Source organism: Lemur catta, chromosome X (genome assembly GCF_020740605.2).
Source record: "Lemur catta isolate mLemCat1 chromosome X, mLemCat1.pri, whole genome shotgun sequence".
Taxonomy (NCBI): domain Eukaryota; kingdom Metazoa; phylum Chordata; class Mammalia; order Primates; family Lemuridae; genus Lemur; species Lemur catta.
In genome coordinates this window covers 55,562,372-55,588,643 of record NC_059155.1, presented here as the reverse complement: position 1 = coordinate 55,588,643, position 26,272 = coordinate 55,562,372, and the positions used below count along the sequence as shown (strand labels likewise).

The 26,272-nt window shown below is 42.8% G+C and overlaps 1 protein-coding gene across 1 annotated transcript in view; it reads right to left on the bottom strand.

Moving 5' to 3' along the window:
- Nucleotides 1–10,776: 10,776 nt before the first annotated feature.
- Nucleotides 10,777–26,272, bottom strand: part of SMC1A (structural maintenance of chromosomes 1A) — a 36,182-nt gene continuing 20,686 nt past the window's right edge. The window contains exons 17-25 of the mRNA XM_045537636.1: nt 25,261–25,406; nt 25,015–25,168; nt 23,880–23,990; nt 15,815–15,971; nt 15,224–15,378; nt 14,947–15,098; nt 13,731–13,800; nt 13,329–13,439; nt 10,777–12,895 (exon numbers count right to left, since the gene is read on the bottom strand). Of these exons, the coding sequence (XP_045393592.1) occupies nt 12,812–12,895; nt 13,329–13,439; nt 13,731–13,800; nt 14,947–15,098; nt 15,224–15,378; nt 15,815–15,971; nt 23,880–23,990; nt 25,015–25,168; nt 25,261–25,406 (1,140 nt within the window). The 3' untranslated portion in view covers nt 10,777–12,811. The remainder of the gene's footprint in view (nt 12,896–13,328; nt 13,440–13,730; nt 13,801–14,946; nt 15,099–15,223; nt 15,379–15,814; nt 15,972–23,879; nt 23,991–25,014; nt 25,169–25,260; nt 25,407–26,272) is intronic.

Here is a 26,272-nt window from a genome sequence, read left to right as displayed (position 1 = left end):
ACCTTTAGTTTCTATAGTAGGAAGCGGGGCTCTACCTCCCACCAAGACTCCCACTAAGGGGCAATCCCGCAAAACAGCATGGGAATTTAGATACTAGGGAGCACTATAGTTCACTCCTTTGGTTGTCCAACATCCACATATACCCTTCCTCCCATACTTAATGCTTAAAAAAAATGCTTTCACCTAATATAGTGCAAATATACCTCATGTAACCAAACATATACTCATCCCCTTTCCAAAGGAGACAACCAAAAACATAAATTGGAATGCTTTGGGGTACAAGCAATAGAAAACCCAACTTAAACGGGCTTAAATAGTGAATGCAATTTATTGGCTCACTTAACTGAGGAGTCCACAGGCGGGGAGACTTCAGGCACAGTATGATCAGGAATATGGTTCCATTTCTCTGTGATTCTCTTGGCTCTGCCTCCTCCATTTGTCAGCTCCATCCTCAGGTAGGCCTTCTACATGTTCACGAGATGGCTAAAAGCAGCAACCAGGCTACATGCTTCTTTGTTCGTATCCAGGGGAAGACAGGCCACCTCTTCCCTTAAAAGCTGAACAAAAGTCCTAAGCCTCACTGTGATTGGATTATCCCTGAACCAATCATCACTGTGGCTAAGGGGATGAAATTACTGACATCAGTTTATACCAATAAAGGCCTATACCTAGAGCTGGTGGTGGGGTCGATCCTATTCAAATCTCTCGAGTGCAATGGATGTTGCAGAACAACCACAATGTCCACTACAAGGGAGTACACTAAGAAAGAGAAAGATATGGGGTCTAAGACAGATTGGGTCCACCCAGAAGAGTAATGAAGGGACGTCCCAGGGTGACAGCTGTGCTGCAGGCCTACAGAGCAATCAGTCCAAATTGGAACAGGAAGACGGAGGGCTCCAAGAAGAAGGTATCTGGGAAAAAAGGGGATTCAAATGATTTTATACTTTCCTTGAGAATTTGGAATAACTTAAGAAGGTGATAAAGTCAGACAATGCAAAGAAAAAAAGACAATTAGAAACTCAAGGAAAAAAAACTGTATAAGAGGCCAGGTGCGGTGGCTCACGCCTGTAATCCTAGCACTCTGGGAGGCCAAGGAGGGTGGATTGCTCGAGGTCAGGAGTTCGAGACCAGCCTGAGCAAGAGTGAGACCCCGTCTCTACTAAAAATAGAAAGAAATTATCTGGCCAACTAAAAATATAGAAAAAATTAGCTGGGCATGGTGGCGCATGCCTGTTGTCCCAGCTACTCAGGAGGCTGAGGCAGGAGGATCGCTTAAGCCCAGGAGTTTGAGGTTGCTGTGAGCTAGGCTGACGCCACTCTGTCTCAAAAAAAAAAAAAAAAAAAAAAAACTGTATAAGAAAAGAAATGTAATCCTAGTACACTAATTGGACCTTTGTGGAACAATATTTACATCATCATAATAATGTGAACACTTTATTGATGTTAAACTTTTAGAATGACTTATTGGCAAAGTACAGATGATTCAATTATGGTTAGAGAACAGAATATAACTATTATTAACCTTGTTAATATAAAAGTACAGATGACAGAAGTTAAGAGACAGAAAGAGAAAGTATAAGTCTATTAGTTACAAGTACAAAGGTGAGGAATGGAGGATATATAATTAGTGACATAGCTGTACTGGGGAATGGGAAGAGGGCATTTGGGTAGTATAAATAGCAAGAAGTCAACAGATTATGACAAATTGATAAATAAGTTGAGAAATAGAAAAATCTGCATATTATTTAGAGATACAAAGATAATTACCAGAAAAATGAAAAAACAGTTAAAAGTAGACTAGTAGATTTCCAGGTCAAGATGACAGACTTACCACATGTTTATCTTCACGCCCTCCTGAGGCCCTGCTGAAATGATCATAAAGGAATAAAAACGGGTATAAAAACACAATGATGAAGAAAATGGGAGCAGGTCCATCAGCAAAAAAGGGATTTCAACCACTTTTTGGAAGATAGGAAGTAAATGGAGGAATGGTGACTGATGAAGGTGGAGGGAGCCTGGAGTATTCATGGAGGCAATGCCACTGAGGAAGGAGTCGATCTTTCTCTGCAGAAGCCTGGAGTACCCGGGGTCTTGACAATGCCAGGTATGATGAAGGGTGGGAGTGAGATATGGGGCTGAAAAGAGGGAGTTTAATGGGAAGACTGCATATCAAACCGTCAATTCACCCCCTTGTGCACAATTCACAGCAGCCAGGTGTCTACCTATTAGGCAAAAATCAGAAGGTTCTTCTCTAAGGAAACTGGACCACCTCAGAGAAAAGACCTTGGCATTCTGGGACTGTGCAGCACAGCAGTCAGCTCTCCTCCAGTCATCCTAAAGGAAGGCCACCAGTTGCCCCTGCCCCCATACACAGAGCTTCCGATCAGGTTTTTATCGCTACATTCTTAAATATCAGCAAACAACCATGGATCACCAGGCATTTGAGAAAAGAAAGATTGCAACTTGAAAGAAAGAGACCAAAATAAGTAAACAAGGGCAAAAACAATCTCAAATGAAATAGATATTTCAAAGAACAGAAGAAATATAAACATATCTCTACTACTCTCAGAGAGATTTAAGCTGATAGTGCATCCATAAAACAAGAACAGGATGCAAAAGAAAGGAAAAGAGAACATGAATGAATACTTGGAAATTTCAAATGTGACTATCAAATGATTTCCGGAAGGAAAGAACAAAGAAAATGGAGAAGAGAAATATATCAAAGAAATAATATGAGAATTTCTCAGAGTTAAAGGACTTCAAAATGAAGGGATGTAACAAACGTCCAGCACAATGAATGACAAAAGACTTCAAACTGAAACACATAATTGTGAACTTTTAGAACACTGAAAATAAAATTCTGGGGAGTGTATATTCAGGGCTAGTTGAATCTATGCTGCCAGGTTGCCAAAAGAAAAAAGTTATTAAAAATTTTTTTTAAAAGGATGAAATTCTTAAAAAATAACAGGAGGGGTGGATGGAGTATATGTACTTTTGCCTATTCTTCTCACCAAATACAGCTAAGATCCTTGGACATTATGTTAATATATAAACATAAGATTGTGAAAGGTAGAGAGAAGGGGGCAAATTAGGTAGGGAACTTGGTAGCAGAGGAGTGACATCGTGGTGAGTTTCCTGAGTTTGTTTTTTGTCTCACATATCCCAGACTTAGGGATGGAGAAGCCAGCAATTAGATAATAACCACTCTACTCTAGCCAAATACCACAGAAGAAAACTGTGCCCCAATTCCCACCTCATCAGCAAAGGCCAAGAGGGGAGCCTAGACTTCTACCCTCACTGGCTATAACCAGTTGCCCCTCTCCCTTCTCACTGGGATGGTGTCAGAGAAGGTTGCTTGGGCAGCTGGAAGTCCCACCTCCACCTAGCAGGAACAAGGAAACCCTTCCCTTGTGGTATCAGTGGAGACTGAGTGGGGAACCTGGACTTCCATGCCCACCTGGCAGTGATGAGGTAATGTCCCCTCTTCCATTGTCAGAGTGGTGTCTGAGAAGGCAAGCTAAAACAGAATATTTAAATAAGATCTGGTGTCTCATAATACAATACCAAAAATGCCCAGGTTTCAATAGAAAATCACTCATCATACCAAGAACCAGGAAAATCTCAACTTGAATAAGAAAATATACTCAATCAACACCAACACCAAGATGACAGAGATGTTAAAATTATCTGACAGGAGTTTTTAAGGAGCTATCATAAAAATGCCTCAATAATTAGGAACATGCTTTACAGAAATGAAAAAGTAGCCGGATGCGGTGGCTCACGCTTATAATCCTAGCACTGGGAGGCTGAGGTGGGAGGATGGCTTGAGGTCAGGAGTTCGAGACCAGCCTGAGCAAGAGTGAGACCCCGTCTCTACTAAAAATAGAAAAATTAGCTGGGCATAGTGGTGCACACCTGTAGTCCCAGCTACTCAGGAGGCTGAGGCAGGAGGATCACTTGAGTCCAGGAGTTTGAGGTTGCTGTGAGCTAGGCTGAAGCCATGGCACTTTTAGCCCGGGCAACAGAGTGAGACCCTGTCTCAAAAAATAAAATAAGATAAAATGAAATGAAGTGAAAAATTAGAAACTGTCAGCAAAGAAATAGAAGATATAAAGAAGAACCAAGTGGGAATTTTAGAACTGAAAAATACAAAAACCAAAATAAAAACCTGAAAAGATGAACTAACAGCAAAATGGAGAGGACAGAGAAAGAATCAGTGATCTTTAAGATATTATAGGAAAACAGAAATTACCCAGTTTGGAAAACAAAGAGAAAACAGACTGAAGGAAAAAAAAAATGAACAGAGCTGCAGGGACTTGTGAAACCGTTAGAAAAGATCTAACATTTGTGTCATTGGGGTCCTGGAAGGAGAGGAGAAAAAGCAATGAGCAAAGTTACCTATAAAGCAATGAGACTCAGATTGGTATCAGACTCAGATACTCGGATATAATCAAAATACAATGCTAGAAGAAAGTGAGGCAATGCCTCCAAAGTTCTGAGGGAAAAATGATGTTAAACCTCAAATTTTATAGCTGAATGTGAGGATGGAATAAAAACATTTTCAGACATGCAAAGACTCAGAAGTCTACTTCCTATATAACCTTTCTGAGAAAGTTACTTGAGAATGTGCTCTATTGAAACAATGGGAAAAACAAGCAAGCAAACAAAACAGAAACCCTGGGAACCAGTAGATAGTTGATATAACCATGGAAAGCAGTGAGGAGAAGTCCCAAGATGACAACTATGCATCAGGCCTTAGAAAGAAACTAGTCCAGATATGAAAAAGAGATGAAGAGCTCCAGGAAGAAGGTCCCCTGGTGGGCAAAAACAGACTTGATGAAATTCCCAATGTAATAGAGATTTTGAAAAGAAAAAAATGGAATCTATGATAAACTCAAAAGAGTGAAAGAGAAAAAAAATAGAAACTTCAGGAAAAAGGAAAAGCTACTATAAGGAAAAAATTACAAAAGTACATGATATGGCTCTGCAATGAAGAATATTTACAGTCATATTAACAGCTGTTTATTGCTTTTCAACTTTTCGAATCAAACTGTAGACAAAACACCAACAAACTCAATTATGATTACAGAACAGAATTCAATGTTATCATCTTTGACAATATAAAAGACCAGATGATAGAAGATGGGAGGTTAATGGTGAGGAAGAGGGCTATAGGAAAGATATTCTCTCATCTAACAAAGTTCTGGTCAGGAAATATTGTCTCTAGTTCATGGAAAAAGAAATAAAGGTGTTACTTAAATTCAGAAAGCTAACCAATAGAGAAACTAAATTATACTAGAATCAGGAAGGAGTTGAACTTGGTGTAAATGATCTAAATCCTTATCTGTCATAGCAGGACATCAACAGGTAATGTCTGAAATTGATGATTTTTAAAATGCCCACATATTATTTAGGTATGGAGATAACAATCAGAAGAAATAACTAAAAGTGGTTGCTAAAAGTGAGAGTGGGGTTGCGGATGTGTGGGGCAGTAGACTTGCTTTTTATAAGTCCTTCTGTACTGATTTGAGTTTACTGGTTTTTCTAAATAATTTTCTAAAAAAATAATTTTAAAAAAGCACAAAAAGGACACTCCAGCGCACGACCCACCCTCCCCCCAAATTCCCTTGTCTCTCCAGACCTACTGCAGCAGGATATAATGAAGTTCGAGACGCCTTGCAGTCTTCCTTCCTGCCTTTCCCTTAAATGCAGCTTTTGCTCCAGTGAAATTGAAATATTTGTTAGTCCAAACGGCACATTTACTCCCACCTCCTTGCTTTTTTTCATGTCTCCCAGGCATGGAAATCCCTTCCTCCTGATCTCCACCAGTTGAAATTCTCTCCCTTTTAAGGTTCAGCTGAAATTCCACCTTCTCCAAAAGTCTTCCTTGTCCCCTGGTAGAACTTCTTTCTCTCTCCCCTCGGGGGCTCCATTATATCTTCACTGATGCCTCTAATTATGACACTTAAATGTACTTTCTTCAAGTATATTATTTAGGTCAGTGTTTCATGCCTCCAACCTTTTTTCACACCAGCTACTAGAGTGATCTTCCTAAATAGCAATCTGACTCTGTCACTTCCCTGCTCCAAACCAGTCTACAGCTTCTCATTGCTCATAGGGTCAAAGCTAAGCTTGACTGCCTGGATTCTGCCACTTATTCCACTGCATGGGGCAATGCGCAGCCCCCCTAAAACTCATGCATGTCCACTCTTCATATAACTTTGCTTAGGTAGTTCCTCTGCTTGGTATGTTCTTTCCTCCCTTTCCATACGGTAAACACCAATTCCTCTTTCAAGAATCAGTTCAAGTGCCACCCTCTATATAATGGCTTTCCTGAGTACTCCCTCCAACCCAACCCACCCCAGGGAAAACCATCCAGTGCTTCCTATATGCTCACTTTGCCTCATCTAGACTTCCCATTATATCATCTGCCATGCTTAGTGCACTTAACTGCTTACTTATCTAAGTCCCCAATTAAACTGAATTCCTGGAGGGCAGGGAGTGGATCTCATCCCCAGAACCTAGCAAAGGGCCTGACATGCAGCAGGAATTCAACATATGCTTGCTGAACAAATGGATGGAAAAATAATGTGAGTGAATGCAGGAAAGAGCAAATGAGCAAATAAATGAGCAAATGCATGAATGAATAAGTGAATGAAGTTATGAGTTAGTACATAAATAAGAGAATGATTGATGAGTGGATGAAAGAGTGAGAAAAGCAAGCCAATAAGTAAATGAATGAAAAGTGCTTATGCCAGTAAGGGCATGAGAGAAAGAATGAGTGAATTCCCACTGCTGTGTCTTGCTTCAAACCCACCAGGAAGACCTTCTGCCCTGCTCCCCCACCCCTCTAAACAGGACACCACAGTGTTAACCACTTTTAGATTACAAGGAACAAAGACACATTCAGGTTAGTGACGGGGATTTATTAAAGCATTCACAGGGAAATAAGGAAGACAAGAACAGCTACACAGGCAGCCTCACAGAAGAACAGAAACTTAAATGGTTCATGATCCAAAGTAGCTCTAGAGCCTGGCTTATCTTGTCACCCCCTCAGCTGCAGGCATCTGTTGCTCCCTTCTCTGGTGCTTCCCAAAATGGTGACTCAACTACTTTCTGGCTGTATTTATACTCCTCCTACTGCTACTAACTTCTTTCTGCTCCCCTCGTTGCTAGCCCATAGCTTTTGCTGCCTCACAGCTTCTAGGCCTCCTGGCTCCTGCAGCTTCATGGCTCTTGGGGCTTCAGTTCCTATTATTAATTCACAGCTTCTCTGTATTTTAACTCCTGCTGCCTCTTCAATTCCTGTTGCCTTGCTGCCACATGGTTCCAGCTATCTTGTGTCCCTTGCAGTCTCATCACTTCTGTTGCCTCATGGATCTTGTATATTCCAGCCTCCTGCTGCTTCATGGATCTGTCAGTTTTGTCTCATGGCTTCTGTTCTTCATGGCTCCTATTGCTTCATGGCTTCTGCATCCTTTTGGCCCATTGTTGCCTTGCTGCTTCATGGCTTCTGTTACCTTGTGGCCCCATGATCTCATGATACAAATGTCTTATGACATCTGCTCACTGATGGTTTCTACAGCTTTCTCTTTGCTTTTGCTGTTTTAGTTTCTGGCCACCCCTCATCTACCACTTCTGCCTCACTGAATTCTAATTAATTATTCACTTCCTCTGAATGCCTCACATTCAGCCTCTCTGAAAGGTCTGATTGTTTCATGCATTTGGCATTTGATAAATGCCACTCCTATGAGGTAGAGTCCTTATACCAGTCCACCTAACAGGCTGCTGGCCAGCCTAGAGATCAGCTGCCCTCGAGTCAGATACTATCCCAATCTAGCCATCTGTGGCCAAGATTCATGAGGTCACATGGTACAGAGCATGGCAACTTATGCTAAAGAAACCCCTTAGAAGAGACTGTGGGCGTGGCAGGTTTGCTGAGGGTTTCCAGAAGGGGGCATTGTAATTGGCAAGCATCTTGTTTTGCCTGTCCAGTACATTGACCTTCAAGGCTCAACCTAAGTCCCACCTTCTCCCTGACCACCTCTGCCTGTCCTGATCTGCAATGAGATAGATCAAGATCAAGGCTCTTGAGACTATGGAAAGGGAACTTAGGTTCCAGTTCTGGCTCCAACACTTCCTAACAGTGGGACCTTGGGAAGTTAATTCCCCTCTGAGGGCATCAGGAGGGGGTTGGGCAAAGTCTCAAAGTTCCCAAACGTGTGACATTTTGGGCATCTCACTATGTCATTGTATAAGGGATGTCTTACCTGGGAAAGCCCTCCAAAACATCTCTTGAGGTAGGAAAGAGGGAGTCAGAGTCCTAGCTTAGAAGAGCCTCACTGCACGCAGGAGGTGCTCAGCCAGGATTTATTGAATAGGATGAATGAATCAATGGCTGGGGGTGAGTGAGAGACCACACAGCACACATGTTTAACTAACTTGAGGGAGAAATTCCAGTTGCTCAGGAGACTGGAAGGAGATTCTGATTCAGAGATGGATGAGGAGAGAGAAGACTGGGATAGGGTAGGAATCCTAGCTATTCATAGGGGGTACTCACTCTATCCGCTCAGTCAGTCTCCACATCCAGTAATCAGTCGCCAAGTCCAGTTTATCACCTTCTCTTAACAGCTCACACCTTAACACTTGCAATCCATTCTTACTAGCCCTTGCCCTAGTGTAGGCCTCCTGGTCTTTTCAGTAATCTCCTAACGAATCTCCCTGTGTCCATTCTCTCCCTTGCAAATGCATTCACTCATGCCTTCATTCATTCAGAAACTTTACTGGGTGCCTGTTTTGTTTCAGGCACTGTGTTTTTTGCAGGGGATATACTGGTAAGCAAGATATCCTCAGGCCCATCTTTATGGTGCTTACAGTTTATTCAGACACAAAGTAAGCAGATATAATAGTATGAGAAGTTGAATAACAGGGCAACTATAGGCACAGGCACATATGGCATAAACATCTAACTTAATTCATCTCCACACTGGCTGGCTGGCCAGAAACAGGTTAGATTCCCATCTCATCTGGAGTCCCCCTGCTTAACAGTTTCATGGTTCCCCTGCTGCCTTCAAGCCACGGTTCTCAAATCTGGCTGGTGACCTTCATAATCATTCAAGATTCCGAGGCCCCACCCCAGACTTACTGAGTTTTTAGAGGTTGGGACCCAGAATACCCTATGTGTTTCTGGTGTACAGCCAGTTTGGAAACCACACCATCCCACAAGATATGTCTGAACTCTGTAGCCAGGCATTTACGACCTTCTTCCGATCTGGTTCCTGACTACCTCTCTAGCTTTTCTTGCTGTTCTTCCCCAACCCCAACAATCTTTATGCTTCAGTATTTATGAATTACTTTACTGTTTCTTTCCTTCAGGTCTTTGTGCATACCGTTTCCACTACCTGGAAATCCCTTCTACTTCCTCAGCTACCTAAAATTCCTACCAGTCCCCCGAGACTGAGTTCAGGTGTCCCCTCTTAGACTAGAGGATGCCTTCCCTGAATCTTTACCTAACCTAGATGCCCCTCCTGTGTGCCTGTCAGAGCGCTGATCACACCATATGGCTAATGGCTGTTTATTACTATAATGCAAATTACCTCCCCAACAGACAGTGAGCTCCTTAAAGGCAGGATAAAGATTTGATTCATCTTTGTGTTTCTGGTGCACAACACTGTGATTTCCAGGGTGAAGTGCCCAATAAAAGGTAGATACCATTGTGGAGTACTCTTCAACTCCCTAGACCAAGGTTACTGGGTCCAAGAGTATAAGGGAGTTAAACTAGTAGTAGTTCTCCCAACAAGCCCTAGGGATTCCACTCAGCTCCAGCTTGCTCTCAGAAGCACTCCATGGTGTCTGGCCTCCTGAGCACAGCCTTCACTGCCATGCGTTGCTCTGCAATGACAGGAGGTGGTGGGGCATGATAGGAAAGAGTTGAGGGGCAACAGATCCGAGTGGAAGTCTAGGCTCTGCTACTAAACCACTGGAATCTTGGATAAGTCATCTCATCTCCTGGATCCTCAGGACTTAAGCCCTACAAGCTCCTCTGTAGCACTTGTGTTCCTGTATGCCAGGGCCTTAGTCCAAGGCATCTCATGTAATCCTTTCCATCCTGTGAAGTGGTGGTTAGTTATCCAGGTTATTATCCACACCTACTGAATCAGATTTCCAGAGGTGGGACCAGAACAATTTATTTTTAAAGAGCTCCACATCCTTTGGATGTGGGGGTGTAGCAGGAAATTGCTGCCTCTCATTATAAGCCTTTCTGTACTATTTGATTTTTTACCTCTGTATATATTGCTTCTTTACAAAAAAGAAAAAGCCTCATTACTGATTCTGATGTACAGCCAAGGTTGTTAATCACCTTTATAGTAGAGAAATCTATTGATGATTCAGAGGACCTGGGTTCAAACCCACCCTGTTATTTGGTAGATAGGTCACCTACCCTTTCCTGGCCTCAGTTTCCTCATCTGTAAAGTGGGGAGAATAGCAATGGCTACCTTTAAATGGCTGTGGTGATCTAGATATCAGCCAAATTGCTTCAGGTTTATTTCCTTTAATCTTCCCTTCACAGCTTCAAGGTAGGTGTTCATCATCTCCTTTAATAGATGAGGAAACTGAGGCTCAGAGGTGAATTAACTTGCCCCAGTTTCTACAGCTAGAATTAGAACCAAGTCTTACCCCCAAATTGTGCTCTTCCATATATGCCAGCATTTGCCAAATGTGGCACGTGTACCACTGACGGTATGTGACTTCTTTGGTTGAACACAGACAAGTTGATTTTGTTTTGATAGTTATGCCTTTTAATGTATATTAGAAAAATACATAATTAGCACATCAAACCTATGATTTCATGAATATCACTACTTAGGATGAAACTGATGTAGCTAACAATATTAGACCTCAGATCACTTCGAGAAAAATACTGAGTAAATAGTACAGGAGGGCAACTTGGAAGTATCTATTAAAAACAAATACATAAATATCCTATGACTGCAATTCCACTTCTAGGAATGAACCCTAGTTAAACTTTCACATACACACTTTCACACAGGCATAGGGATGCTCCTGTGTAGTATGTTGTAATAGCAAAAAACTGAAAAGTCTTAATGTCCATCACAAGAGAAATGAGTAAAATGTGATAGTCTTATGATGGCAATCCATATAACAATTTAGACGATAGACTGATCTACATTTAGCAACATGCATAGATCTCAAAAACATTGTTAAGCAAACAAAGCAAATTGCAGAACAATATACCATTTGCATTAAACACAATTTTTTCCAATGGATTCATAAATGTATGTAAAAGTAGTAAAACAAAGTCTAGATGGAAGTACAACAAACATAACAACCATTAAGACAAGAAGGATCAGGAGGGGGAGTAGTTGGTAGTCAAATGAGGCTACCTTTATCTGTAACAATCTAATTTCCCAAAAGGAGGATAGATTCATGCATTACTTGGGTTAACTGGAAATGGCTTAACTTTTAAAAAGCAAAAAAACAATATACAGAGTAGGATAAAAGTCTGACGGTACTGTGAATGAGTGAAGGCTGGGATGTAGTCCAGGCTACCTCTCCTGTATTTCCTCACAACCCAGCTTGGGGCCCAGACACCTGGTTATCATACATGGTTGAAGCTATAGTTTTCCTCAGGCCCTCCTTCCACTTATCAGGCACACCCCATCAGCGCCCTGGAACTTTCCTAATAACCAGGGCATTCAGCATATCCCAGATTTGGAGGCTCCTTCTGTTCCTAGCAGCTGGGATCACAAGCCCTCACGGGGCCAGGCTTATATTCTGAGGGGTTGACATCTAGTGGTCTCCAAGAAGGGATAAGGCCTCCAGTGAGGAGCTTGACATCATTAAATCCTATGAGGTAGGTAATATTTTTAGCCCCATTTTACAGATGAGGAAACTGAGGCACAGAAAGGTCAAATGACTTGCCCAAGGTCAAACAACTGGTATGTGATAAAAAGTGGGACTAGAACTCATAACTGTCTGTCCCTAGAGCCAAGGCTTTGTTCCTAGTGCCTGACCAAATCCTACCAATTTGTCAAGGTCCAGCTCAAATGTGACCTTCTCCAGGAAGCCTGGAGGTAATTGTCCTCTTAAATTCAAAGTACATACGACATTCAGCTAACTACAGTAATTCATGAACTCATTACATCTCCTTATAAGGAGAGTAGAGATCATGTCTGATTTAACTCTGTATTCCAAGCACACAGCCTGACAAACAGAGGGTGTTCTGTATGTGTTTGATGAATACATGAATGAATGAACACATGAATGAGTGAATGAAGGCAGTTTCAGGTGACTGCCTAAGATTCCTATGACATCCAGAGTACCTTTGCCCAGCTCTGGGGTGCTGTCATCCTAAGCTCTCTTGGAATCAAATTCAACCTAGGCTTCTTCTAAAACAGGTCTCCAATATCTTTTTATTATTTCGCAAACACACCCACATGCACATATGCCAACACACATATACACACATACATACCCACACGCACAGTGGGCAAGGGACCCATGATTATGGGTGATGAGGGGGAGGTCTGGTGGGGGTTGGGGAATGGACAGATGGCCCTGTTCAGCTCAGCACCTCCTTCCAGAGGCCAGGACGCTCCCTGTCGCTCAGGAATTTTTGCTCCAGACCTAACACCACCTCTGTTCCTCTTCGTGCTTGATAGCAGTGCCTAAATCCCATGACTACACCAAAAAGGGCCAGGAGGTAGGGGAAGGTTGGGAGCCAAATATCCAGAGACTGGGAGAGGGGCAGCTTAGGGATCCAGACAGGGCCAGGAGGGCAGAACTACTGTTACTGCTCATTGGGGTTGGGGTTGGCATCTGGGTACTTGGTGAGGTCGAAGGTCAGGACTTTGCTGATCACACAGTCCCCTTGCTGAAGGAGGAGGGAGAAAAAGAAAAATAAAATTGTAAGGAGAGAATTAAGAGGGGTCTAGTACCCCAGGACCAGGGGCGTTAAACCCTCCTCCCTACATACCTGCCCAAAGCCCAGGCAATGGTTCTCTCTGGGTGTGAGAGGATGCGCTCAGTCCCATGTGCCTTCTCTCCCTGCCTACTTCTGCACTCTCCTCCTTTCTCCACTGTCTGGCTGCCTTTGCCTGGCCTTTCTACCTGTCCCCAAACGCAATGTCCCTGCATGGCTAGGCTGGCTAAGCCTCCAGGGCAGGGCTCCAACAAGCCCAGATGGCTGTTCAGGACCTGATTCCCTATGTTCCCCCACCCCCTTTCCCCTCCACTGCAGCCTTCCCTTCCTGCCCTGGGAAGTCAGGCAGGGAGTGGGGCTGGCTCCTGAGCCAGGCCTCCCCTACCTCAGGATAGACTCCAATGAGGCTCTCAGCTTTGGTGTAGAACTCCTCCTTGAGAGAGATGACGATGGCCTGGAAGTTGCAAGTCGACTGCTCCTTGATGTAATTTGCCACCTGTGAGAGGGGCCACCAGGCACTTAGCAGGGCTCGAGCCCTATCACTCCCTGGTATTTTCTAGTCACAGCCAGAGGCAAGAGGCGGTTGGGTAGGGGGTGGAGGCTGGGGGAAGGAGAGGCTGAGAGGAAGGAGGCTACTGACTACCATGATGTGGATGACCCTGGGCCCAGCCTCCCGGGCACAGAGAGCAGGCAGCAGGAACGGCTAGGGCGCACTCAGGAGTTGCTCCCTGAAACCCAGTCCCGACCTGGGGGCCTCCCTCCCAGATCCCACTTTCCTTGCACCCACCTTGCCAATGTTGGTGTTATCCAAGGCAGCATCGATCTCATCCAGGACGAAGAAGGGGGCTGGCTTGTAGCTGGGAGGGAACCAGTAGGTGAGCTGACACTGAGGTGGGGGAGGGGGTGGCAAGGTGGGGTGGGATAGCCCCAGGGGCCCATCAAACAGCCAGCTTCCCCCTCCACTTCTTCAAAGACTAAAAAACTCCCATCTTAATATTGCTGGAGCCCCTAAAAGCCAATATACCAATCAAGCCCTCCCCTCTGCACCCAGCCCTGTGTTGAGGATCCTGCAGAACCACAAGAAGACATGGTCCCCTCAGGAGCTCCCAGGCTGGCTGAGGAAATAAAGCTGTCCTAGGCTCTAGTCATACTGACCAAGCGACCTGGAGGTCCACCCCACTGCAACACACACCGTGCTCTGTCATGCTCCATTGCTCCTGCACATGCTGTGCCCTCGGTCTAGAATGCCTGCCAGTCTCCCTGGCCAACTTCTACTCACCCTTTATATGGTGTTACTTGCCCTTAAATGTTAAAAAGCTTTCCCTGGCCTACCCACACTTCCTCCCAGACTGGGTTAAGTGTACCTCCTCTGTGTATCCACAGCACCCACGCTCACCCGGTTACAACACTTAGAACACTGTTTACATGTCTGGTTTCTACTAGACTGTGAGCTCCTCTAGGCCAGAGACCATGTCTGATACATCTGTGTCCCCAGTCCCTCCACCATGCTGGGTCTGGTACAGAGCAGCACTCGAGAAATGCTCGCAGAAAGACGCTATACAATCAAGCACTAAGTTGTGGGAGTCAGATTTAAATACTACTAGCGTTCAGAAGAGGAGGTCAGGGTATGCCACAGTGGTCAAGGAGGGCTTCCTAGAGGAAAGGGAGGAAAATAAGGCGTGAAAGGGTGAAAGGTGACAGTCAACCTAGAATTGCATGGAAAGGACTTATCAGCCGGCAGCCATGTGGGCAAAAGCCTGGAGGCAGGACTGAACACATGCAGGGGCCAGCGAGGACATGCTGAGTGGATGAGGGTGGATAGGGAAGACAGGTCCAGGAAAACCAAGGCCAGATACACTGTAGTAGGCAGTGAAACAGGGACACAATCCAGATTCCACAAGGACATCTTCACCTCTGCAGATCTCTGCACATCCTTGGGCCCCAGAGCCTCTGGTGGCCTCAGTTCAGTCTTTCCGCTAACTGCCCTGGGGCAGCAGCCTTACCTGTGGATGGCAAAGAGTAGGGCCAGAGCTGCCACTGTCTTTTCCCCCCCTGACAAGTTGTCCATAGGCCGGAAGCGTTTCCCAGGAGCCACACAATTGTAGTTGATGCCATCCAAGTAGGGCTCCTCAGGGTTCTCAGGGCCCAGGAATGCCTGGGGGAAGGCACATGGGTGAGGATCTCAATTTGAGTCTGAAAGGCGATGGGGACAGGAATCCTAGAGGGAAGGGCAACTGAGCACGAAAAGGTATGGTGGTTGGGTAAGGGGCTCCAGCCTACCTGTGCACTGCTGTTGCGGGACAGGGCCTTATAGATCTCATCAATGTTGGTAGCCACAGATTCAAAACAAGCATTGAAGCGGTCAAAGCGCTCCTTTTTGATCTGTTCAAATGCCTGCTTGGCCTTCTTTGCTCGCTTTCGGGCTGCCTCAAACTCTGCCAGAAAGAAAGACAGGTGATTTCTTAGGACCACACTCTGGCAAGAATGACCTGCAAATGACAATATCGAGTAGGGACATTCCACAGAGAAAGGAATGCCTGAAGAGGGTCCCACAAGGACCTGTATCCAGTGGGCTGGCCACTGGATACGGTGTAAAGTAAGAAACATGGGCACGGAGCCACATAAACATGGATTCCTCCCTGGGCTCTAACAGCAACCAGCTATGTGACCTCGGACAAAAAACAGGTCATTTACCCTCTCCGAACCTCAGCAGTTTTCCACTCTTTAAAACAGGTGTGATATTTAATAACTCCCACTGTTTAGGGTAAGAAAGCATGTAAAAACAGGAGCTGTTGTGATGTACAGCAGGCCGGTGGCCTACGTCCAGCCTCTTGTCCTCGTCTTAGGCCCAAGTAGAAGGGCAAATCTTACCATCTGAGGTCTCCTGGAACTTGTCTCGGACACTTTCCAGCTTTTCCATGGCCTTCATGTTGGGGGCAGCAATACGCTGAAGCACACTCTGCTGCTCATTCAGCTTCTGCTGCAGTGTGTTCATCTCTTGCTTGATCTCCTCCTCAGCCTGGGCATCCTGTAAGCCCCAGGCCCAGCAACATCAAGAAGGGCCCGGCCCCTGCGCCCATGCAGAAGGCAGGTTTTCCCCCAGCTTGGCTCCTTCCACCAGTAACCATTCCCACCATCCCTGGAAATTACAGGCTGACGCCACTTTCTCATCTCTAGCCCTTCCCCCAGGCCCTGCCAACCTCTTTGTCTCTCAGGAAAAGCAGCTGGTGGTGCCCCTCTCTGGCTCTCAGCCCAGGCCATAAGCCAGCACCATCCCAGGGTGACCTAGAGGCTCCCCACAGAGGCTGCTCTGGACTACACTTACAGCTCCATAATGAATAAGGCAACTCACATTTTCTGCTTAGATCACTACATCTGAGCAAATTCCACTTGAATTTGGCTTTAGGTATTATGGATATTGCGATGCATGTCTGGGCTTGTGCCTTTTGGCCACTTTTAGTCAATAAATATTTACTGAATGCCTACCAAGTGCCAGGCACTGGGGCTGTCACGTCCTGTGAGCCACAGTTCCTGTGCTCACAGAGCTCAGGGGTCTAACAGAGGAATGCATATAAGTAAACAATCAGAATACTGTAGGATGAATGTGTAAGCAATGTTGAATCAGCACACAAGAAGGGCACCTAACTCAGACTCTGGGGTAGGGAAGGCCTCTAGGAATATGTTTAAATTAAGGCCTACAGGATGAATGAGTGAGGACAGAGAGAAGGAACAATCTTCTATGCAACCAGCAGCATCACAGGCAAAAGCCGGGGGTGGGGGGTAGGGGTTGCTCATGGTTAATTCATTGAATTGAAAGGAATTCAAAAGAGTAACTAACTTTAATAAACTTCGAAATCCACACCCCCCAATTGTGCGTGTATATGCACAGGGCACAGGAAGAAAAGAGGCCAGATAGACAAATAGAAGCCAGATCATGAAGTACCTTATAAGGTTTAGACTTTAACCCAAGGGAGGTGAGGTACCACTGAATGATTTCAAGAACAAGCACATAGCTCACACTCTGGGAGGCTGAGGCGGGAGGATCGTTTGAGCTCAGGAGTTCGAGACCAGCCTGAGTAAGAGCGAGATCCCGTCTCTACTAAAAATAGAAAGAAATCAGCTGCCAAAAACTAAAAATATATAGAAAAAATTAGCGCGGCATAGTGGTGCATGCCTGTAGTCCCACCTACTCGGGAGGCTGAGGCAGGAGGATTGCTTGAGCCCAGGGGTTTGAGGTTGCTGTGAGCTAGGCTGACGCCACGGCACTCTAGCGCAGGCAACAGAGTGAGACTCTGTCTCGGAAAAAAAAAAAAAAGAACAAGGATATAAACATATTTACATTTCAGAAGACCCTTCTGAAGATCTTTATATACTGCTATATAGTGGTTTCCAGGTAGAGTTTTAAATAAAATATAAAAGTTACACAATAGTATGCTATCTATTATCTAAGAGAAGATGGAGGGAATATAAATATATTTGCATACAAACACATTTGTACTTCAAACATACAACAAAAAAAGGATAATCCAAAAACTAATTAAAAGGGTTACCTATTGAGAAAGAGAGGTGAAGGGGATAGGAATGGAAGCTAGAGTTTTCTTCATGTACCTTGTTTTAAACTTTTGGTTTTAGAAATACATGAAGGTGTTATATAATTGAAAAACAAAATTGTATCAAAATGTGAGAACCACTGGGCAAAAAATTGTTGGGGAACAAGATATTCATAAGATGCCAAACCATTGCCCTAAAGATTGCTTACTAATTAATGACAAAGGTAAAAGTGTACGTTTAGCATTGAGAGACCTAGCACCTAACACCTTAACTTGGGATGAAACTCAGCATCACCAATAGTGGGCTCGTCCTGGTAGGATATCACATAAAGTTCACTAACAAAGTGGTTCTTGCCAAAAAATACTTAAACCCAAATCCATTCAGCCTCCAGACTAGACCAAATTTCTAATTTATAGAAGATATAAGGGTTGGAAGAACAGGTTAAACAATACTATAAAGTACCCAACATATTCATAATGTGGGACATTTTCCAAGACAACTTAAGTAGACTCTTCAAAAGACCAATGCAACGAGTAAAAGGTGAACAACCCACTCCATATTAAAAGAAACTAAAGGGACATATTAATAATAATCAAAAACAATCCATAAATCTTGATCAGATCCTAGTTCCAAAAAGAAAGGGGAAAAAAAAAACTATAAAAGACACCTTTGGAACACCTAGGGAAATTCAAATATGGATCGAACATTAAATATTATGAAATAATTATTCATTCTCTTAGGTATAATATGAAATTATGGTTAAGAAGGACAACGCTTTATTCTTAGCATGCTAAAATATTTAGAGTTAAGTATCATGATGTCTCCTGCACTTCCTTCAAAAGGTTCAACAAAAAAAAACTGCACATAGTGGGATGAGCGGGAGGGAGGGCGGGGAGAGATGAAGAGAGAAAGTAAATGTGGTAAAATATTCACTGGCGAATCTAAGGTGAAAGGCATATGGGTGTTCACTGTTCTTTCAACTTTTCTGTAGGTTTGAAACATTTCAAAATTAAAGTTGGGAAAAAATAAATCAAAATGCTAAAAAGAGCAATTCCTAAAAATGGAAAACAAAATAAAACAAAGAAACCTAACTATAAATTAAGCTGGTTAAACACTCAAAGAATTCTTTCAAATTATTTTAAAACATAGGAATACGACTATACATGCCCAACGAGCCTTTCTTTAGCTTAATGACAAAAAGAACCTTACTGCACAATCCAGCAATCACGAACACTCCAGTGTCCAGATGATAGTTGCTAAATAATAGCATTTCCCACCAAAAGAAGTCATAGCTTCTGGGAGAAATAGCCGATTCCAGGTCTGGGGTGGGAAACGTAGAGGACGAGCGTGGACATATCAGAAAGCAAGGAAGATAATCAAAGACTACAAGGGTTGTGTCCAAATGATTCAGAAGCCAAACTGAAAGAGTTACCACTGGCCAAAAGGGACAGCTTGAGCACCAAGGATAATAACTACAACAGACTGAAAGACACCAAATATATTTAAATTCATAAATTTATAATGATATGAAACAACTCAGTGGACAAATCTTGAGGAAGCCAAGGAACCAACTCATTATTGTATAAACCGATAAAGGGAAAAAAAAATCAAGTGCATATACATATATATCTTGCCTTTCCTATACAATCTGTACCTTGGGGTCACCAAATAAATGATAAGTGGAAGATTTCACTATAGTATTCCAGCTAATAAGCAAAGAAATGCTAGAATAAGATCACCTACTTGACAAATTAATGGATCTAAGCAATTATGGTTGCAAACCACAAAAAAAGAGCCACAAACATGTTATGTACCTCCTGATGGAATTGTGACAACAAACCAGTTGACCCCAAAACTTAAATCTAATTAAGCCTCTACATTTGTGCTGTGAAATGCATTCACCACATGTGACTGCTGAGCACATGATATGTGGCTAGCGGGACTAAGGAATTAAAAGTCTTAATTTTATGGAATTTTAGTTCATTTGAACTGAAAACCTGATATTCAATTCAGTTACTGGAAAACTTTTCTTTAAGTATATTTGGAACAACTTGGGTATGTGGGTCTGCTTTTTCAATTGTAAATTTTAGTAAATCTAAATACAGATCAAGTATTTCTGAGGAAATTTTAGTGTCTGAACTGAGACATGCAGTTAAGTATAAAATGCATACTGGATTGTGAAGACTCAGTACAAAAACAGATTGTCAAATATCTCATCAATAATTTTATATTGTTCACATATTGAAAGGATACTCTTGGATACTGGGCTAAATATAATATAGTATTAAAATTAACTTCACCTGTATCTTTTTACCTTTCCAAATGTGGCTACTAGAAAATTTAAAATTACACATGTGGGCCTCATTTTATCTCTATGGAATAGCACTGATCTACATCTAACTAACCACTTACGGGAACTACAGGAGATAACAGAACTATCTTGGGGGATTTTTGGGGTGGGGTGGGGCAGAGCATTTTAAACACCATAGGATGCAATCGGCAAAGTACAGAATGTGGAAAACCTTCAAGAGAAATGAATCAATTTCTTCAACAACAACAAAAAATACTGCAAAAAATTAAAAACAGATGAGCCAGGTGCAGTGGCTCACGCCTGTAATCCTAGCACTCTGGGAGGCCAAGGCAGGAGGATCACTTGAGCTCAGAAATTTGAGATCAGCCTGAGCAAGAGTGAGACCCCAGTCTCCACTAAAAATAGAAAAAAAATTAGCTGGGCATGGTGGTTTACACCTGTAGTCCCAGCTACTTGGGAGGCTGAGGCAGGAGGATTGCTTGAGCCCAGGAGTTTGAGGTTGCTGTGAGCTAGGCTGATGCCACGACACTCTAGCCCGGGCAACAGAGCAAGATTCTGACTCCAAAAAAAAAAACAAAAAACCACACACACACACAAAAACAACCAACCAAACAAAAAAACAGATAGAGGTGGTCCTATATATTAAATGAGATTTAAGAGACATATCAACTAATTGCTTTATCAATCATCCATATCAATCTATCAGTCAATCATCTTATTTGACTCCCAATTCAAGCAAGCAAACTGTGAGAGTACATGTGTTTGTGTATGACCATCAGGGACATGTAACACTAATCTTCATATGAAGGAATTATTATTTTTAGGTATGATAATGGTTCTAATTATTTTTAAGAATTCTTAACTCTTTTAGAGATACATTCTGCAATACTTACAAATGAAATGATGTGCAGAATTTATTTTAAAATAATCTTGGAGGAAGAGAGAGGATCAAGTATGTGGGGATGCACATTAAACAAGTTTGGCCATGAGTTGATAGTTGTTAAAATTGGCGATGGCTACAAGGGAGCATTGTACTATTTTACTTTTAAAATTTTCCATAATAAAAATCTAAAAATAACAATAAATGAAAAGGAAAGAGAATAAACAAACAAAAATCATCTTGAAGTGGTTCCCACTGGCCAACGATGAACAATTTGAGCACCGAGAAGAAAATGACAATAGACTGAAACATATAAAATACCTCTAAACATTTAGGTTTATAATGAATACAAATTAAAAGCCTGTTTGGTCACCGTTGAAGGTCGTTAAGGGCAACCAAGTCATGATTCTGAAAGCTAGAAAACAAAGGAAAAGGATTAAGTATTTATCCTACCTTTCCTGTACTAACTGTATTTCAAGGAAGCTAAATAGCTGATGGGAAAAAATTCTTTTTAGAATTCCAACTAATAAATGGAGGAGGAATGAAAGAATTAGAAAGTTACCATTTTGCAACCCTTAACAAATCTAGGCAATGATCATCAACAGCTGCCAAAACCAATTTGTGAAGGGTTAATAGGAAACTTTATAAAAATGGGTTAGGCTTACACCACCTGAACCTAGTGATCTGGTTGTTTTTTTACCTTTATGTTATGTAAACTTCCATGAGTGTAGTTAAGAGGTAGTTAGAAAAAAACAAAAAAAAATAAAAAAATAAAAAATATATTATGTAAACTATCAAATATACACAAAAACTCAGAGAAAAATATAATGAAACCCCATGTACCTATTACTCAGCTTCAACAATTATCAACTCATGCCAAATACCCTGCTATTTACACCCCCTAACTCCTTTCTTTCTTTTTTTTTTTTTTTTTGAGACAGAGTCTCACTTTGTTGCCCAGGCTAGAGTGAGTGCTGTGGCGTCAGCCTAGCTCACAGCAACCTCAAATTCCTGGGCTTAAGCGATCCTTCTGCCTCAGCCTCCCGAGTAGCTGGGACTACAGGCATGCGCCACCATGCCCAGCTAATTTTTTTCTATATGTATTTTTAGTTGTCCAGATAATTTCTTTCTATTTTTTTTTAGTAGAGACAGGGTCTCGCTCAGGCTGGTCTTGAACTCCTGACCTCGAGCGATCCACCCGCCTTGGCCTCCCAGAGTGCTAGGATTACAGGCGTGAGCCACCGCGCCCGGCCAAACTCCTTTCTATACTCACTTATTTTAAAGCAAATCCCCGACATATCATTTCATCCATACGTCAGTGTGTATCTCTAAAACAGGGTTTCTAAACCTCAGCACTATTAGCATTTGGGTTGGGTGATTTGTTGTGGGGGTTGTCCTGTGCATCGTAGGATGTTTAGCAGCATCCCTGGTGTCTACCCTCTGATGTGGATAGTAACCCCCTCCCCACCCCAGTTGTGACAAATGGGCACAACAAGAGCGTCTCTCTGACATTGTCAAATGTCCCCTGGGGGGACAAGATACCCGCTCTCTCATTAAGAACCACTCCTATAAAAGATAAGGACTTAACAAAACAATAAAACCACAATATCATTATCATACCTAAAAATATTAACAGCAATTCCCTAACATCATAAAATACCTGGTCAGTGTTCAAATTGCCCTGTCTTATAAATTTTTTTTTTTACACAGATTTTTCAAAGTAGGTTCCAAATAAGGTATATACATTGCAACTGATTGATATGTCTCTTAAGTCTCACTTATTCTGTAAGGTCCCTCTCCCTCTTTCCTTTGCAATGGATTCAAGTGAGGTCCACACATTTCATTTGGTTGATTTGTCTTTTGTGGTAACACTTTCCCCTCTCTCTTTATTTTTTCTCCCCATTTACTTATGGAAGAAATCAGGTCTTTTGTCCTTTAGAGTTTCCCAGTCTGGATTTGGCTAACTGCATCCCTATGCTTTGACGTAAGCTTGATCAGATCCACGGTTGAGTTTTTGGCAAGAATACTTCATAGGTAATGCTGAACAATGATCAATTTTAACATTAGAGAGAGACTAGAGAGAGACAGAGAGAGAGAGAGAGAGAGAGAGAGAGAGAGAGAGAGAAAGAAGTGACATCAAGTGTCTATTGATGTGATACAAAAGGCAGTTCACAAGTACATAGCACTACCTATGATACATAAAAAAAAGAACCTGAATCCAATCAAACTCTAGGTTTACTTATTAGTTTATAGGAAATACAGGAGATGGAAGAACATATTAAGTAACATCATGGGGACATACTCAGTCAAATCCAGATCTGGAATGTAGAAAATTCTATAGTACCAATGACCAGTTTCTTCCATAAATAAATAGGAAGAAAAAAATTAAAAGGGAGAGAAAAATGTCATAGACTAGCAGAGACCAATTTTAACATGGACCTTACTTGAATATTGATTTAAACACATAAACTGAAAAAATAAAAAATAAATAAAAATGTATGGGACGTTCATGAAAAGCTAAAGATTTACTGAGTATTAGGTGATATTGTGTAGTTATTATTAAATCTTTTCTGGTATGATATTGTGGTTACGTTTTTTTTAAAAGAGTCCTCATATTCTAGAGATACATGCTAAGGTAATTATGGATGGAATAATGTCTGGAATTTGCTTTAAAACAGCCCAATGGTGGGGGGAGTGGGGAGAAAAAACAAGATTGACCATATGTTGCTAACTGTTGAAGCTGGGTGATCGGTGCCTCAGGGTCTTTATTATCATTCTCTTTACTTCCACATATATTTGAAAATTTCTGTAACTTAACCTAGCACAGAGGGAGTGAAGTGCTACCCAGGAGAGAATGCCAAATGAGGAGGAAAGAACCCTGAGGAAGACTTGAGGCCAATCTGTTCACTGTGCAGGAGCCTGTTCTCTGTGTGTGTATCTGGGCTTAGCCATGTACACACATGGAAGGGGAAGACTGACAGCAGGCAGGGACAGCAGCAGCCGGGGGTGCAGGGTAGAAGATGTGGATGTATCTGTGTGTACGTATGAGGGGAAGACCCTGGCTCACAACCTGATCCTTCTTCCCTTGCCAGATCTCCCCTCTTTCTAGCCACAGTCTCCACAGAGCCTCCAGATGGGCTGACCCTTGCTCTGGACAGCTGGGAAGATGGCCCACCCCCATGGTTGATCCTCACCTTAAGATCTTCACACAGGTCACCGTAGTCAATCTCAATGAGGGCCTCTCGTGCATAGATACTGGAAATTCTCTGGGAACCACTCACAGAATCCTCCCCCTGGGAGCTACCCTGCAATGGCAAGAGAGAGAGTCAAATGAAGCAGACTGGCCATGAGAGTGCTCCTCTAGAGAAAGGCTGGGGACTCCTTTTTCCAGCCTTCAATCTTTGAGATAGCATCTTGCTAGAAAGCACCGTGGCAAAAGGAACAGAGACTTTGCAAGCAGAATGACCTGAATTCAAAATTGAGCTCTACCCACTTACTAACGGTGTGATCCTGGGCAAGTCATGTTCTCAGATCCTGAGTTTCTTCACCTGTAACGTAGGGACAACGCCTGCCCTGCAGGGCTGTGGTTAGGATTAGGGGTTATTATGCCACATGTTACCATGATGCCTAGAACATTTCTGGTGCTCAAAATATTATAATTTACTGAATTAAACTGAAATGCCATTTGGGAAGGGGGAGAGGGGGTGGAAGACACGTGGGACTGAGACACATGACCAGGTCTAAGATAAGATATACGCAAACCTCCTCTCAGTTAATGTCCCCCACCCCCTTGTTACTAATCTTCATTTCCAATGGATAAAATGCCTTGGCTCCTCTATTGGCAAGTGTCCCTTCCTTTCCTGAAACTAAGCTTCCTCACCTCTGCATTGCTAATGTCACTTACCCAATCCTCTCCTGGCCAACCTCCCTCGTTGCAGCTAAGCTATCATCCTTAGGTCCCCCAGCTTCCTATCTTCCTTTGTTCTTGGCTAATGTCCCTCAATTCCTACTCCTACCAATATCCATCACCTGCTGGAGTTAACATAGCTCAAGTTCCCAAGGTTAATGAATTCCTTCATCCTCTCCTGGCTCAACTCTCTCACCATCCACGGGGGGTGCAGCTCTCCCAATTCAACAACCCTCTCACACCAAGGCTATTATTACTTTCACCTCATCTGCCTTCACCACCTCACCTTGCCTCGTCTCTCCTGAATCCCTCCACTGTCTGCCCACCATCCTCTCTCTCACTGCCCTTCCTGGCCACTTTCACTCCCCATCCCTGGTTATTGCTGTTCACAGCCCACTCCCACCACCAGCCATAATACTCACCTCTTCCTGACTGATATCATCCATGGTGCCTTTTGACAGTGGCAACTTGATGTCTTGCATCTTGCAGGCCTGTAGCAAGTTGTGGCGGTCACTGCGCTTCTGTTCAAGCTTGGTCTCAATGGCTGTCACCTCCTTCTGTAAATGGGTCATTTCCCTAAAAAAGGTCCAGGGAGCCAGGTGAGACCCAAGTCTGGAAGTCTGCCCACCCTACCTACTTCTTCCCACCCCAGGCCTGAACTCACTCACTTGTTAGCACCCCCTAGTTTCTTACGAATCTCCTCCATCTCATGATTCTTGTCATTCACTTCTGACTTCTTGGCCAAGTGCTGATTCTTCAGGTCTTGTAGCTGGGCCATGGTCTCATCTATGATCTTCATGTGTCTTTGTTCCTCCTGGTCCCAGCAGGGGGAACAGGGCAAGAGGTGAAGGCTTTCCCCATCTCACCTTGGGATCTTCTCCTCCTGCCTCCACCCTGCCTCCCAGGCAGTTTGCTGGAGCCACTCATCAATGAGCTCTGCTTTCTCACCCCCATCAGCCCTCAGCCTCCTTTTATCTTTTTCTAAATTATTTGATTGTCCTCTCCCACATATCCCTGTTATACAAGTTATCTACTATAGAAAAGTTAAAAGTATAGAGAAAGTATAAAGGGGGGTAGGATATGGGGATCACTCATAATCCCCAGCCGGAAGTAACTAATTAACATTCTAATGTATTTCCTCCCAGCATTATTTACAGGCAGCTTTACATAGCTGAGACTAGATTGTTAATTAAAACTCTTATTCTGACTTAATATTTAAACATTTTTTCCACATCAAAACTTTTGCCATGTGCAGTATAACATTTGATTTAAAACCCACACAAACAATACTGTGTACTTTCTATGAGTGCACAGATATGAATGTGCAAGTAGTTAAGTAAATCCCTAAAAGGTCTGGAAGAATACATACTCACGTGGGATTACCTCTGGGAAGAGGAAGGAGAGTAGGACTGAGAGTCCAAAGGGAAGTGGAGCTTTACTTATAAATATTCTGATTTTTAAAAAATTTTTATTTTCCTGATGCTTTATCTTAATATTCTGATTTTTTAAAGGACAATTTTGTTTTCATTTTAATCTTAAAAAGTCACATAAAGGGGACATATCTTCAACTTACTCTCAAATGGCTCATAAAAAATAATAAGCATATTATACAGAGAGATACGAAAGGGAACGTGGCAACATACTGATAACTGATGAAACTTAGTGATGGGCAGATGGGAG